This window comes from Carlito syrichta, unplaced genomic scaffold (genome assembly GCF_000164805.1).
Source record: "Carlito syrichta isolate Samal-C Ts95f unplaced genomic scaffold, Tarsius_syrichta-2.0.1 Scaffold305571, whole genome shotgun sequence".
Classification (NCBI taxonomy): Eukaryota; Metazoa; Chordata; class Mammalia; order Primates; family Tarsiidae; genus Carlito; species Carlito syrichta.
In genome coordinates this window covers 900,962-915,228 of record NW_007249667.1, presented here as the reverse complement: position 1 = coordinate 915,228, position 14,267 = coordinate 900,962, and the positions used below count along the sequence as shown (strand labels likewise).

The 14,267-nt window shown below is 43.9% G+C and overlaps 1 protein-coding gene across 4 annotated transcripts in view; it reads left to right on the top strand.

Annotated features, from left to right (window-relative positions):
• ST7 (suppression of tumorigenicity 7) overlaps nt 1-13,800 on the top strand; it is a 215,718-nt gene extending 201,918 nt beyond the window's left edge. For all 4 annotated transcript variants that reach the window (XR_002482178.1, XM_021714283.1, XM_008061759.2 and 1 more), the window contains 3 exons: nt 3,037-3,129; nt 5,807-5,946; nt 13,461-13,800. Coding sequence is in view for 3 of the 4 variants with exons in the window: in XM_021714283.1 (XP_021569958.1) it covers nt 3,037-3,129; nt 5,807-5,946; nt 13,461-13,556 (329 nt within the window). In the remaining variant the exon portion in view is untranslated. The remainder of the gene's footprint in view (nt 1-3,036; nt 3,130-5,806; nt 5,947-13,460) is intronic.
• Nucleotides 13,801-14,267: the final 467 nt, after the last annotated feature.

Genomic DNA, 14,267 nt, shown 5'->3' with positions numbered 1-14,267 from the left:
TAGAAGTCATTGGGAGAATCGGCAAGTAACTTGTTCATGTGTTCATCTTTCTGTCCATTCTTTGGTTCTGTTGATTCTTTCACTAATATCAGTCGAGAGCCTCTGAAGGAGACAGCACTTATAGGCTTGAAGCCTAGAAAATGTGTCTGGCAGGGAGAGAGGAAGGCAATGTCATACCTCAGACTTGATTGTGGAGGGTGCTGATTCACTAACTAATTAGTAGTTTCATTTTGACCCTTCAACAAAGGCACAAACAAAATCAAAGTAGAAGGGATAGATGGCATACAAAAGAAAAGGCAGGAATGTCATTTGTGTGCCATATATTAACTCTGACTAGCCTAACTTTTTTTTAAACCTATATGTATGTATTTTTAATTACTCTGAAATATGTGTTTTCTCAGACAAAATTTTTTAGGAGATCTGTAGTCATTCATGAAATCTGTTCAGATGACCTTTTTCCATTCTTATTTGCACCACCAAGTCAGTAGATTCTGAATACTTGGACTTACAGAATGTTTGAACATTTGACTAAAGCCACAAGGCTCTGTGGAGCGGTTGCATGTTTTAGCCGTGAAAGGGGCCAAGGGGGGGAGGTGAGGCTGGTGAGGCTCGTGTGGTGTCTCTTTCTGGGCCACCCCAGGCCGCCCTTGCTCATCTCACACTTTCCTGGGCCCCCCAGCAGCAGGGGCAAAGGATAGAATTGTAAGCAGAAATTGTATTTGCTTTTGTTTAGTGAAGCCAAAAGCCTTAATGTTATTTTATCAAGTCATTGTAAAGACAACTGGCAGCCAGAGAGAGATTTTAAGAGCACCATAAGAGTCTTTACAGTCATGAGGATGGAGGGCAACACAGGAAGTGTGTGTGTGTGTGTGTGTGTGTGTGTGTGTGTGGTTTTTTGAGTCTTTTTTTAAATTGAATATAGTCATTGTCTTCACCTTGTCCAAAAAAGACCTGAACCAATTAGAAGAAGAAGAAAGACTCACTTGATGTATGCCAAGTACGGGAGTCAAAAACATGGAGCGTTTGACTGAAAAGACACCAACCAACCTTTAGATTTCTGTGGCTGAACACTAGATCCATCACTCCTCTGTTTCATTTAAAAAATTGCTCCCTGATGTACAAACTGACTTCAATTTTGAATTAAATTTAGCATTCAAATTTATAGCCACTTTGAAAACTGAGGGTTTATTTATATCCTAAGAACCTGAACAGTTTCTTAATTACAGCAGCCCAGCAGCCTTTGCACATGAAGAATCTGGATTTTAAGAAAAAACCAAAAACGTCCCATGTAGGTTTTTCCACATTTTTCGGATGCTTTCATAGCAGCCATCATATATGGGGAATAGTATTAAAATCCTGCTATATTGTAGTTTAAATTTAAGTGCAATACTTCCCAGAAGAGATTTTAGTGTATCCTATAAAGGCATTACAAGGTTTGTTTTTGTTTTTGTGGGGGGTTTCTGTTGACTGGAAAGTCTACTTCTAATGAGAGAGATGTTGGTTCCTTAGAATGATCTTTGTGTGTTAACAACCTGTGCAAGGAACTTCTCTCTTGCTTGTTCTAACGGGTAAAAGTCATCTTTGTTTGCGTGAAAGAAAGGGTCTGATTAAACTAGGGTGAGCCTTTCATTTTAAGCAGAGTTAAAGTCTAGGGTGTTTTTAATGTTTTAATCTCTGTTTAAGAAGTTTCTGTTATGAGAGGAAAATTGATAACATTTTTACCTCAGCAAACTGCCAGCAAACTGGCTGTGCTCTAATCCCACATTTATAGTGATTTATATTCTCTGTGGCAATGTGCTGTAACCTCAGAGTGATACCACTGTGGTGTAGATTGACTGCATTCCAAATGCTGGAATCACATACATAATGTTTTTACTTTTAAATAATATTCAGACACTAGAATAAATACCATATGTGCACTGATGCTGGTTACAATGGAACCTTGTCATTTCTTGTAAGGGAGAACATTCTTTGTTTCTGATTCCTGTTTGAAATAAGTATGCAAAAGATAAATATGTACATTGACAGCATTTTCAGAAGGCTTTGGTAATTACACAGCTGAGGATGTAGCTACGATTCCTTGAAATGTATCGTTTAAAGCTACAAATATTGCTGCTTGTTGCCACCATCCCTCATGACACACATGGAGGCAAGGATTGTTATCTAACATTCCCAGTGTAGGGTATAACTTTTATATTTTTTATCTGCAGCATGCTGCAGCTAAAGGACATCTGTTGGGGGAAAATTACCTCCATGAGCACTGTTCATAGGAACAGTGAGACTAACATGCTGATGACATTGTCACAGAGAGAGTAACACGCTTGCTAATAGGAAAGGATGGATTGATTGGAAAGCCATAATTCAGTGTGAGGCCTAACGTCATCTGATGCCACAAAAGCAGAATTTAAGTGGCCTAACATTTTCAAAATCCAGATAATCAATCTCCCTAGATCTATTTTTCCCACATGATATTGAAGATTTAAAAGTTTCATAAAGTTTAGAAATACCTCCCAAGTCATGCATTTTTGGATTTGTGTTTTTCTCCATCTTGGTTGGAATTCAAATTCACTTAAATGTATTTTTTAAATAGACATGGTAGAATGCCTTTCATATTTGTACATACATACAAGCTCCAAAAAGTCAATCCACATTTGCTTCTTGGGAAGCATCTTCATTCAGATTTGAGTTTTGTCATTGGTTTGACTATACTGAATTCATGCCTATAACATTTGTATAATATTTTGTAGCTGATTTAACCCTGGGCATTGATACTGATGGATTCTCTACTGCTCTGCATCTCTATCCAGTTCTGTGAGGTTTGCCCAGAATATATAGTGTGAGATTAATGTGCGAGTAATACATCATAACTTACCTGTGACAGTTTATCTGGCAAGTGATTTAGTTGGGCAAGTCTTACCTCCTTTGTAGAAGCATTCCTTGATATAAAAATGCTTCCAAGTCCTTTTTTGAAGCTGGGAAGTTACAGATAAATATTGAACATGTTGAACATATCTAACATATTGCCTCTCCTTTCAGCTTTTCGGATGATTCCTTATCCCTTGGAAAAGGGGCATCTATTTTATCCCTATCCAATCTGCACAGAAACAGCAGACCGAGAGCTGCTTCCATGTAAGTGTCACCTCCCCTCAACCAGGAAGGGTGTATGACGAAAGCTGGGGATGGGAAGAGGTGGGAATGATCAGTGTTTGTGATGTTCTTTGTCTTTTTATTACTTTTTCCTAGCCCCTGTCCTTGTTTGATAGCATATGTATTGAAATGAATTATGTGAGTGGGTTTGGCTTCCTGTTCCTCCAAGTCTCTCCAAATTCATCAAAGGGAAAGATGCCAAGTAACTGCAATTTACATGAAGAAACCTCATATATGGATTGGCCTGAGTACAGAGACCCCTGGTTTGGGACTGACAGTGGCTGGGCCAGTCCATCCTGAGGGTTCTTCCTGGGCTCTCCAGCTGGTCAGATGTGGTCAGCACAGACTGGAGTTTGAAGAAGTGCCGACTTGAGCGGGAGCTGCAGATGAGTCACAGGCAGGAGGGCAGCACCAGGATGCTGGCCCCAGAGCTGGAGGTAGAGTTGGGGCAAGGTGGCATGCCCTCTGCGGAGAGTGCTGTTGACCAGGGGGGTTTCCCGTGAGCATCTCGTGGCTTGCACGTGGTGAGTTGGAGTAACATGTGCAGAGCCCACGTGCAGCCTCAGCACTGTATCGAGCACACAGAAAGAAACCCTGCCCTCGAGAACCTTACAAGCCAGCAGTCTAATGGCCCATTGCACATGTGGAAAATATTATTTTGGTTTACTGTAATGCAACATTGTTTTGACAATTCAAGCTAAATAGTTATTATCAAATCATACTGTGTACAAGGATCATGTCAGGCTCTTCATGTGGCCCTGACTTAGGACATATTTTTCCTCCCTCAGATAATAAGCTCCAAATTTTGGCTATTCTCTCTTCTCATGCCACCCCCTCCCTTTCACCAGCCCCAGTTGTATCTGGGTCTCATAGCTGTAACATGTAAATACTTTGTCCAGAGGAATAATGTATCTTTGGAGCCCTGGATGTGTAGTAAATTTCCAAATGCCAGCATTACTGAGCCAGTCATAAATCTCCAGCATGGTGGATCTGGGTGCAAAACTGAACTGCTGTCATCAAAGTGAGGTAGCAGGAGGTACCTCACTTGTTTCCTTGCCAGCCGGACCTAATGTGATATTTGTCACCTAGGAAACTGGGAGGCCTCACTGACACGTTCCTCACTGTTCGACTTTTATTATAAAAAGGGTCTGGTGCCTCCCACGACACTAGATTTGACTTCAGAAATCCCTGCTGTGGGCCCATGGTTTACCTTTTGACTCCTCCTTCAGGGAGATCCTTGTTAAAGTTTCAGTTTTCTGGTAAGGAAGGCAGTTTTCTGAAAAGTACAATGTTTTGGGATGTTTTAATCGAGTCCAGTTAAGTTTCCATGGGGATAGATTAGTTATTAGAATAAGATTACAGTTCTTAAAAGAAACTTTATAGGATCATCTTTATAAGCCTGAAATAGAAAATTGTGGCTCACATTTATTTAATTGAATGCAGTGGTCCAAGTCTGATCTCCCGCCAAAGTGTTTTTTTGGGTTGGGTATTTAGCGTGAGGATATGACGAGGGTAGGTTGTTTTAAATGCTACCCATAATTTGCACATTAAAAGCATAATTATTGCCACATGAGGCTCTGAGTGTTCTTCTACCCTGTGTGGAATCCTCACAGGCTGACTTACCTGGCCTCAGGTAGGCGTGTCCTCCCCTGAGCCTCTTGGGTCACTCTTTAGGGCTCCGAGTAACAAGAGCTGATGCGTAGAGGAAAGGCCTTCTAGTCTTGTGTTCCCTGAGGAAAATGGAGCCTTAGGATCCTTGTGGTTAGAGTGGCCATATTGCTCATGGGCAGTTTCATGGCCACCTCCTCAGGCTCCAGGCAGCTGACTCTTTCTCCTCCGTGCAGGCCCAGTCCCAGCAACCAGACAGTCACAGGCTCCACATAATGACAGAAGGAAGGGGCCAATTCTCTTGACTTTTGTACCTCCGATTTTTGGTTTTCCCCAAGCCCAACATTTGAAGTGTAAAAGTTCAGAAAGGCACTCTGAAGAGCACCAGCTTGTTCTTGTTTTTTGGTGATGTTGGAAATACATTTATCTTCAAGAGTCTCCTACAGTTGTGCCAGGTAACTCCAGCAGCCTTGATCTCCACCCCTTGCAGTTTGGATAGACAGCATGTGAGGTCCTTACTGAGCGCCCCTATCAGAGGACACCCTCCAATGACATACTTAGAGGGTGCCAGAGAAAAATGCAAGATAAATTAATATTGCCTCATTATAATAATTTTTAAAATATAGGAAGGTAAAAATGCAGACAAGGGATTTTTTTTTTTTCAGTGTACTTGATTTTGGATTTTCCAGGTTTTGTTCAATCAACATGTGTTTTGTAATTTGAGTAAAGTTGTGTTTGCTTTTGAGAAAGGGATGCTGTATATTAGGAATAGATGGTGCTCCTATCCCTGCCCACAAATGTGTGCCATCCCCAAATTAGCCTTGTCATGCCTCTAGCTAGAGTGCTGTAGGTTGGACAGGGACTTAGGTGAAGAAGATGGTCTGTGAAAGCTGGGTCAGATGTTGGATATGGTTTGTCAGATGTCCTTTTTCTTTTCCAACAGGCTTCCTACTTGCTCCAGAGCTCTGAAGAGTCAGTCCCAGGCTGTAGACATTCCCTGAAGATGCATTTCACTCCAGCCCTAACATTTCCCTTTTGGTCTTCTCCACAGCTTTCCATGAAGTCTCAGTTTACCCAAAGAAGGAGCTTCCTTTCTTTATTCTCTTTACTGCTGGATTATGTTCCTTCACAGCCATGCTGGCCCTCCTGACACATCAGTTCCCAGAACTTATGGGGGTCTTCGCAAAAGCTGTGAGTGTTTGCCCAGAGAGAGGTCTCAGGAAATGGGTGGGGAATGCCAAGGGAGGTAGGGGAGGAAGAGAAAGGCGAGATTGTCATGCAGAAATAGATACAAGTCTATGGAGTTCGAGTTCGTTGCTCACTGTTTAATTTTCATGATCACCAGCAGAATCAAAGGGTTAAGGGTCAGATGAGAAAATGTATATTGTTAAAGCTTGCCTTGTCTCATTTCACAAAACACTTTCTGAGCAGTTTCTAAAAATGCAGGAGGTACAAAAAGATGAAATAATTTAGGGGATCCCAGCAAATGAAAAGTGTGTGGGAAATGATCCTGTTTTGTACAAATTGAATGACATTATTTCTAGTCTTTGGATATTGTGCCTCTTTCCTTTATGAAGGATGCGACTTACACTTCCAAAGATGCTTTAAGTAATTCTTATTTAATGGCTACAAACCCTTGGCTTATTTAGGGAATGAACTGAGAGAGGGTGTGAAAGGCTTGTAGTATTAAGAAATAAACTGACATGATGTTTAGAAATATGGAAATCCATTAAGAGTCTTGAAAGGGGTTGTGGAGAGGAACTTTAACAAGAAAAGCCATACGCATTGACAGCCAAGAACCATTGTTTCTTTGTTGAAAACTGACCGTTTCTGCCTACACAGGCAGTGAGGATAAGTCGACTGATTTTGCCACACATGCGTTTCAAACAGAAGGAACAAGGGGGAGAGTCTCCACTTTTTCCCTGGGATTCCGTTCAGATTCCAGGCCAGTGGCCTCAGAAAGGATGGCTTCTAACTTGGCTGGGTTGATTCAGTCCCTTTCCAGAGGATTGACATTTTCTGTTCTGCAAAGTTCAGGGACTGGAATTGTGAGAGCATGTTCATGTGCGTTAAAGATTAGCTGGAAATCCTGCTAGCACCTCCATCTCGGCATTTCCAAAACTGAATTCATCCTCCTCCTTCCCTGTCACCAAAGTGCTTCTTCTCCTGTGAGGGTCCTGCCATCCCCTGCTACTCAAGCCAGGACCTGCAGCCCTCCCTCACTCTTCCTCTCTCAGTCCTACACCCAGCTGTCCCAGCCTCTGTCAGCTCTAACCTCCAAGGCCTTCAGAGAGGAAGTGTGACTCACCTCACTCTCCTCCCCTCCCCCACAGCATGTTAGTAAGGTCCCTGTGACTTCTTGCCTGAAGTAGTCTTCACTGATCTCCCAGCCTCCAGTCTTATTCTCCACCACACCTTCTTTCATACTGACACAAGAACGACTTTTTGGAATTGCACATCTGAGCGTGTCACCTCCCTGCTGGAATTTCTCCTGTGGTTTCCCCGCCCACCTTGGGGCCATCCCAGTTGTTTAGCATGGCATTCAAGGCCCCTTGTGGTCTGGCCCTCACTGCCTCTTCAGCCTCATCTCTCCCAGTTCTTACACAGACACTGCTCTTCAGCCATCGCGAATCTCTCGCCATTCCTGGGTGCACCAGGCTCTTGCATACCCAGTCCCTTTGCACCTGCTGTTTGCCGTGCATGGATTGCCATTCACCATCACCACCTCACTTATCCACTCCACTAATGCTTCTTCATTCTCTGTTACTCAGCTTTAACTTTCTCTTGAGATAAGTTAGTTCTGTGTTCCCACCATATTCCATGAATACCTATTTTATCACGTTTATTGTCTGGATTAAATTGCAGAAAACTCATCTGTTCATACTTAGAATGTGAGCTCCTTAAGAGCAGGACTGTGTCTTCCTCATCTCTGTATCCCCAAAGCTTTGTATAGTGCCTTGCACATAGTGGGTTTTCAGTCAATGATTATTAAATACATCAATAGTAGTGGTCTCTGCAGAAGGAATCAATGTAAAAATCAGATGCGGCTTAGCATTTCTTCTCTTCTTTTATGCTTATAATAATAACCTCTTAGAGTTGAAAGGGACCTTTAGCACATTGCCTGTAACAGTAACCCTGAAGCAAGGCCACCTAGACTCATCTCAAACACTTCTAGCAATGGGGAACTCACCCAGGTACCAACAAAGCCCATTTCACTATGGGATGACTCAGGACTCTTCCTTACCACTGCTAAGCTCTGCCTCCCTTCCATTTCCACTTGTGTTTCCTATTCCAGACTCTGAGAGTATGCCAGAGAGGCCTGCTTCCTTTTGAAAATTCTTGGGACAGCTCATTTATTCATGGACGTCTTTAACCTCTAACCAACTACCTTCTCTTTCCTATCTTAGATTTCCTTAAGTAGTTTGTACATGATTTGATTTCTAAACCCAGTAGTACCCCCCAGATTGCCATGTTCCTTAGTTTAGGCTCCTACACTAATCATTATGTTCTTTAACTCTCTAGCCAGCTTCTGAGTAAAAGTTGTTGCCAAAACTTTGAGTAGAGTGTAACTTGGTAAAATTTAAAATAATGTATTTACAACATTAGACAATTACTATACCCCCTTTCATAAAACCATATTCTCCCTTAAAGATTTTTTAGAGCATATTTGTTAAAGTATGTCATTGGTCTAGTATTCTTCATTAAACTAACTAATAGCACTTAGTGGGAATTTTGGATCAGTACAGAGATTCCAGCCTCTAGTATGATGTGTAATCACCTGGTCACATCACCAGAAACTCCAAATCTTAGGAATCTGTATTTTTAACGGAGACACCATCAGATTCTGAGGATGGGGTTGAGGACCATGTTTCCTTCCAAGGACACTGGTCTCAAGAAAGCTGAACCTTCGAGCAGCCATGTGCAGCCACAAGGTGTCCTGCCAGAGTGTTCAGGAGAAAACTTTTCGGGAATCAGTGGGTTCGGCCTGGCTGCACCTTGGCATCATCGAAGAAGCTTTAAAATGACTGATGCCTGCCCTCCTTAACACCTTCCCCTCATCCTCCCACTTTGCCACCTGCCCCCGCCCCCCAACATAGTTGGTCTGGGGTCAGCATGGGCAACTGAGTTGTCAGACGCTCCCCTGGTGACTCGAATGCACAACCAAAGCTGAAAACCACTGTATTGAATGAAATGACTAATGGCCTGAGACGACTTGAGCCAGCAAGGGGACTGGGAGTGCGGAGGACAGTGACCAGATGTGACTGGGCGCTCTCTAGGGCAGGCTGCAGGCTGTCCGTCTGGAGCATGAGGAGGGGGGTTCATTTCGGAGGGTAGCAGAAGACCACGCTCCTCATTAATGTTTGCAAAGCTTTGGTTTTGCAGCTAGGATCAAATGACTGGATAACAGATAAGTCTGCCTTTAGGTTCCTTCTACTTTGTACTCTACCAAGGTGTGGTAGCTTGGTCAGCTACCCATCAGTTTCAAATGTAGCTGAGATACGTTTGCTTTTCAACCTCTGTCTGGAGAATCACATTCATCTTGCCCTTCATTAAGGTCTGGCGGTTTCCAAAACGTCTGGAGGGACTTCGTAGAGAAGGAAGATGGATGGCCTGAGTGAGACAAGCCCCATCCCCCTCCTCCCCACCCTGCCCCCAGCATCTTCCCCACATCTTAACCCTGGTCACCTCATCAGGCCCCTCCCAAAGCCCCTACCAGCACTGGCAGGTTATCACAGCTGCCCTAGGGGCTGCCTGCAACCATTTGCAGCTTGTGAAAGTGATTTTCTCAGCCCTCTCCGAGATAAAGTCCCTGGGATAATGACTTCTAGTAGATGCAGGAAGATTGCATGGGCACCCCCAAGGCTGCGCAGCTTGGGAACTTTCCAGTGTGTTTACACATTGACAGGCAGCCCAGTAGGGAAGCCCACCGGGAAGTGTGAGCCACTGGCGGATGGTGAAAGGAGAGGCTTCCACTGGCTTTCCCCCACTAATCTAATCTGCCTCAGCGACATAGGACCAACTCTTCCTAGAATGTTTGGTTACCAAGATAAACTTGCGCATATAAATAAGTGATCATTCCAATCCCAACTCCTCACAGAAGGTGGGAAGGTCAGCATTCTGACCCCTCTTCTTTCAAGGGCCCTGCCTTTCCTCTTCTGGTCTCTCCCCACCAACCCCCGACTCCTGACTCTTCTTCACTTATAGGCCCCGACCTCTGTGAAGTCTGATATTGATTACAGTGAAATGCCAGTTGTCTGATTGCAACTGAGCACCTGGAACTTGCTCAGATAAGCAGAGGCGTTTTGAATGTTAATGAAGCCTGCTATGAGACGTGACCTTCCAAGTGATGGCAGTTCAGGAAGAGGAGGATCAGGAGATTGAAGTGTCACTCTCTCTTTTTTATTAGTTCAGTTGCTTTTTCTCACCACTGATTGAATCATGGGTCATTTTGGCTAAAGATTTGACTGTGTGTCTCTGCCCTCTGGACAGAAGTTTTAGACACTGAGATAGATGGACTGTTCCGATTGCCTGGCGTTGCTCATTCAGACTTAACTTTTAGGCAATAAATCTCCCCACAAGTCTGGAAGTGAAACTGCAGTTTCTCTTGATGCATTGCTTGTTGCTCCAACCAGAAAGCATTGACTACTTTTTAAATGCATAGAGAAATGCAGCTGAGCATCCCAAGCAAGGCATGCTCCTCCAGACATTGTCTTTCATACCTCTGGATGAAAGTCCCTGGCCTTTATCTGATTACTAAGTGAAAGGGCTTAGTGGCTCCAGGTACCTCACTTGAAGTCTACTTCTTCCTTGTGGGGGTGGGGTGGGGAGGAGGATGTGGGGAGGCAGAGGAGAAAGATGGCTTAGTAATGAGGGGAGCACATCTCATCTAGGGCTCTATGAGACTAAGTTGGTGTCTCTGGAAAAAAGCTCAAGGGAGTCTTTCTGAATTCTCCCAAGGATGGAACATTCTAGATGTGAGAGAGAGAAGCAAATCATTTCCTACCCTGGAGACACTGGAGCTTGGTTCTCTTGAAGAAGCTTGTTAAGAAGGGCATGTGTAATCCAGGAAGCAAAGGACGACTGTACCTCACTGTGCAGTGTGGGAAGAAGGGACACGTGTGGACATCAGACAGTGTGAGGCTCTCTCGATTTTCAGAGGCCTCACTTTTGTGCTTTTTATCCAAGTCAGGTCAGTGCCCAAAACAAAGCAAACAAGCAAAAAAGGCCTTTATGTTAAGCCATCTTTTTGACCTCATCTTTATTCACTCTGCAAGCAGAGGCTCCCTGATGTCCCCACGTTTTAGTGTCTGGAGTCACCCAGAGCACAGACGTTGAGAAGTGCCTTTCACCTAATTGGACAGACTCATGATAACATCCAGCCATTCCTCCCCGACTCAGTCACAGCTCCAGCAGTTCTAAATCTGTTTCAGGCCTAGTATTTAGGATATGATAACTTCATCAGCAATATCATCTTGTTTATGGAGCCCATTTCCAGCACCTCCCAGAGTTTCCGGTTTATCCCAACCACATTAGCACTCAGCTCCTCTTTATGGGGTGGAGCATTATGGGCACGTGCTGTGGTTACAGGGCCTTGTGGTCTCTGATTATATGTGTGTGTGCATGTGTGTGTATACATGCACAGAGATACATACACATATAATTATGCCTACATGTGCATATATAATTGTATATATTTTTAATTTCATAATGTTATCATTTTGGATTAATTCAATCAGTAAACTTGCTTCATATTATCCTCTCATAACCAGGATTTTAATGTTTTCAGAGACAGCTTGAGCTGTAATGATCATTTCTGGACCCAGTGTCTCCCACGGTGCCTTCTAGCTACATTCGTGGGTACACTCGGTCCACTCTAAACCGAAAAGGGTTGGCTATCCATGCTGTAGGGTGAGCACCCCAAGTGGTTCTGAGCACTTAACAAAGGATAGTTTCAGAAGGTTATGAGAAATTGCCATATGTGTAGAACCCACTTGAGGAAAGAACCATCTCCTCTTTGCTCAAGTACTCATGTGACTGCCTGTTTCTGAGCTGCAAATCCAGCCTGTCCCACAAGGCCCTCCCCAGTGTTCTTCTAGCCACTTTTGAAGCTACTTATAACTTAACTAAATGGAACTGCTTATATCCTCTTCTTATGCCTATTGCCTTTCCATTCCTGGTCCAGCTGTTCGAGAGCATGGAGGGCCCACCTTGCCCGTACTCTTACCAGCTTTATCCCATCTCCATCTTTCGCTAGTCCAGCCATCCACTGGAGTCTGTTTCACCCACTGCATTTTTCAAAACTTTTCCTGCTCCTTTCCACAGAATAGATTCTCTCCCTTTTCTGAATCTTCCTGGTGCCTTGTTTGGGCTTTTCTCCTGGTTTCTGTCATGACCTATCTGGTTATTTCTTCGCTCTATCCAGATCTTAGTGCTCCCTCTCCCGCTGGTCTTTGAGTTTCCTGACAGTGAGATTTTGATTTTGTCCTAGACTCCTTTATATCTCCCCTAGCACTTATATGCCTTACTGAGTAAATATATCTAATTGATATAAAACATAAATTGGAGAAGGATTCCAAATCTTATATTGTCTTCAGTTTCCATTATACAAATCTCATGCTTGATGATCTGGCCATAATGTGTTACAAGCCTTCCCAGGGTATGCTCTACCGGTCTTTTAAAACAAAAGAGAAAGAAGGAAGGACTCTGAGGTCAGTGAATTTGGGAAACTTTCCAATCATGGCTCTTCTTGGAGACCCACAATCCACAGAACATATGACCAGTAGAGGAGCTTGCTTTAGCTTCATTAAATGTACTGTCTGCTAAACCTGTCTGACCTCAGAACCATGCTCACCTCTGCAAATGTGTTACAGCCTGCACCACACTTGTGTGGGAAATTCTTGGTGGTGTAAGTGGTGCTGAGTGCAATGGGCAATGATCAGGACATGGACGTAATCAGAATAGATTTGAGATTATGTTCCATGAGTCTCAGGGGAAGCACTTGACTTTCTTAAAAGGCACAGCTGCCAAGCGTTATTCTCTATATGAAAAACAGAAAGGAATTAGTCACCAAATAAAAGGATCTAAGGTCCACCCAGAGCGGTCCTCTGCAACAGGGGCCTATGCTCCATGAATAGCTAGTCTGCCACCGAAATTTCCCGGCTCCGTGCCACTGCTAGGCACATTTCCCGGCTCCGTGCCACTGCTAGGCACATTTCAGAAAGGAGCTCAGGCTGCCCAGGTGTTTGGGAGGCATCGAGGTCCCAGAGCAGTTCACACACAACCAGCCTGACTTTTTAAAATAACTTTTTCCAGGTAAAGTGAGTGCTGCACCCCGCTAGACAAGCAGCTGTCCCAAGTCATCACCCTTTTTAACTCTTCTGCCCATTTGTCACCCATCTGTCATTCATGACTGATGACACAGTCATCTGTCTGGGCAGCCAGCAGCTCTCAAAGACTAGCAGAAAGACCTCAGGGCTGTGGCCCGCTGCCAGGAGTGAGGGCACTGTCAGCAGACCCTTTTCGCCCTAACAGTGCTGGAAGGCCGGCTTGACCACCAGCCCCTGCCTCCTGTAAACACAGAAGTGGAGTGAAAGCCCTCTGAGACTTCGTCATGTGGAGACTTCAGATGCCAGCATGGGTTGCAGAGGCTCTTTTCAAAGTCTTGAGCAAAGTCTGACATGAGTGTCTCTCTGGTTTCCTTGCAGTTCCTCAGCACTTTGTTTGCACCCTTAAACTTTGTCATGGAGAAGGTGGAGAGTATCCTGCCATCCAGCCTGTGGCACCAGCTGACGCGGATCTGAGAGAAGCCCCGTGCTCCAGTCGCCTCCCCCAGCGGCTGCCACCATCTCCTCTGTGCCAACTCCTCGTGGACCGCAAGAAAGCATGACTGAAAAGGGAAGCCATTCCGAGATTTTAAACTGTTCATGGACTGTTCCATATTAAAAGCTGTTTTTTGTTGTACAAAATTTATTGATGTTCAGTTCTATTTTATTTTGCCTTCAGAAAAGAAAAAAGTAAAAAATAAACTTTTGTGTATTGCAGCAATCAGTTGTGCCTTCCTGTATTTTCCAACCCAAATAAACCTATGTGTTGACTTTGCCTTTCCTAGGGCCCTGGATTTGCTGAGCCACATCATGGTTTTCTGTGCTGGTGGAATGCCTCCTAGCAGGCCCCAAGAACCCCTGATAGTCAGAGACTTGGAAAATGGAATCTCCTTGGTCCAAAATACCCTATTTTTCAATCCCAAACTGAGTATTCCTCTGGGCTTAATGTACAAAAAGAGCTCCCAAAATTGAATGACCAGGAGCATGAATGAAATGAAACATATATGCCATACTGGTTGGTCCTGTTCAGAGACTCTACTTAGTGAATAGTATTCAACACTGTAGTTCTAGGAATCATTTGTTTTTTGCTGCTTGAAAACTTATTGTGAGAAGAAACTTCTGATGAGACACTACAGACCCAAAGTCTGTAGTCACACCTGACCACTGTACTGTCGCTTTTTTTTTTTT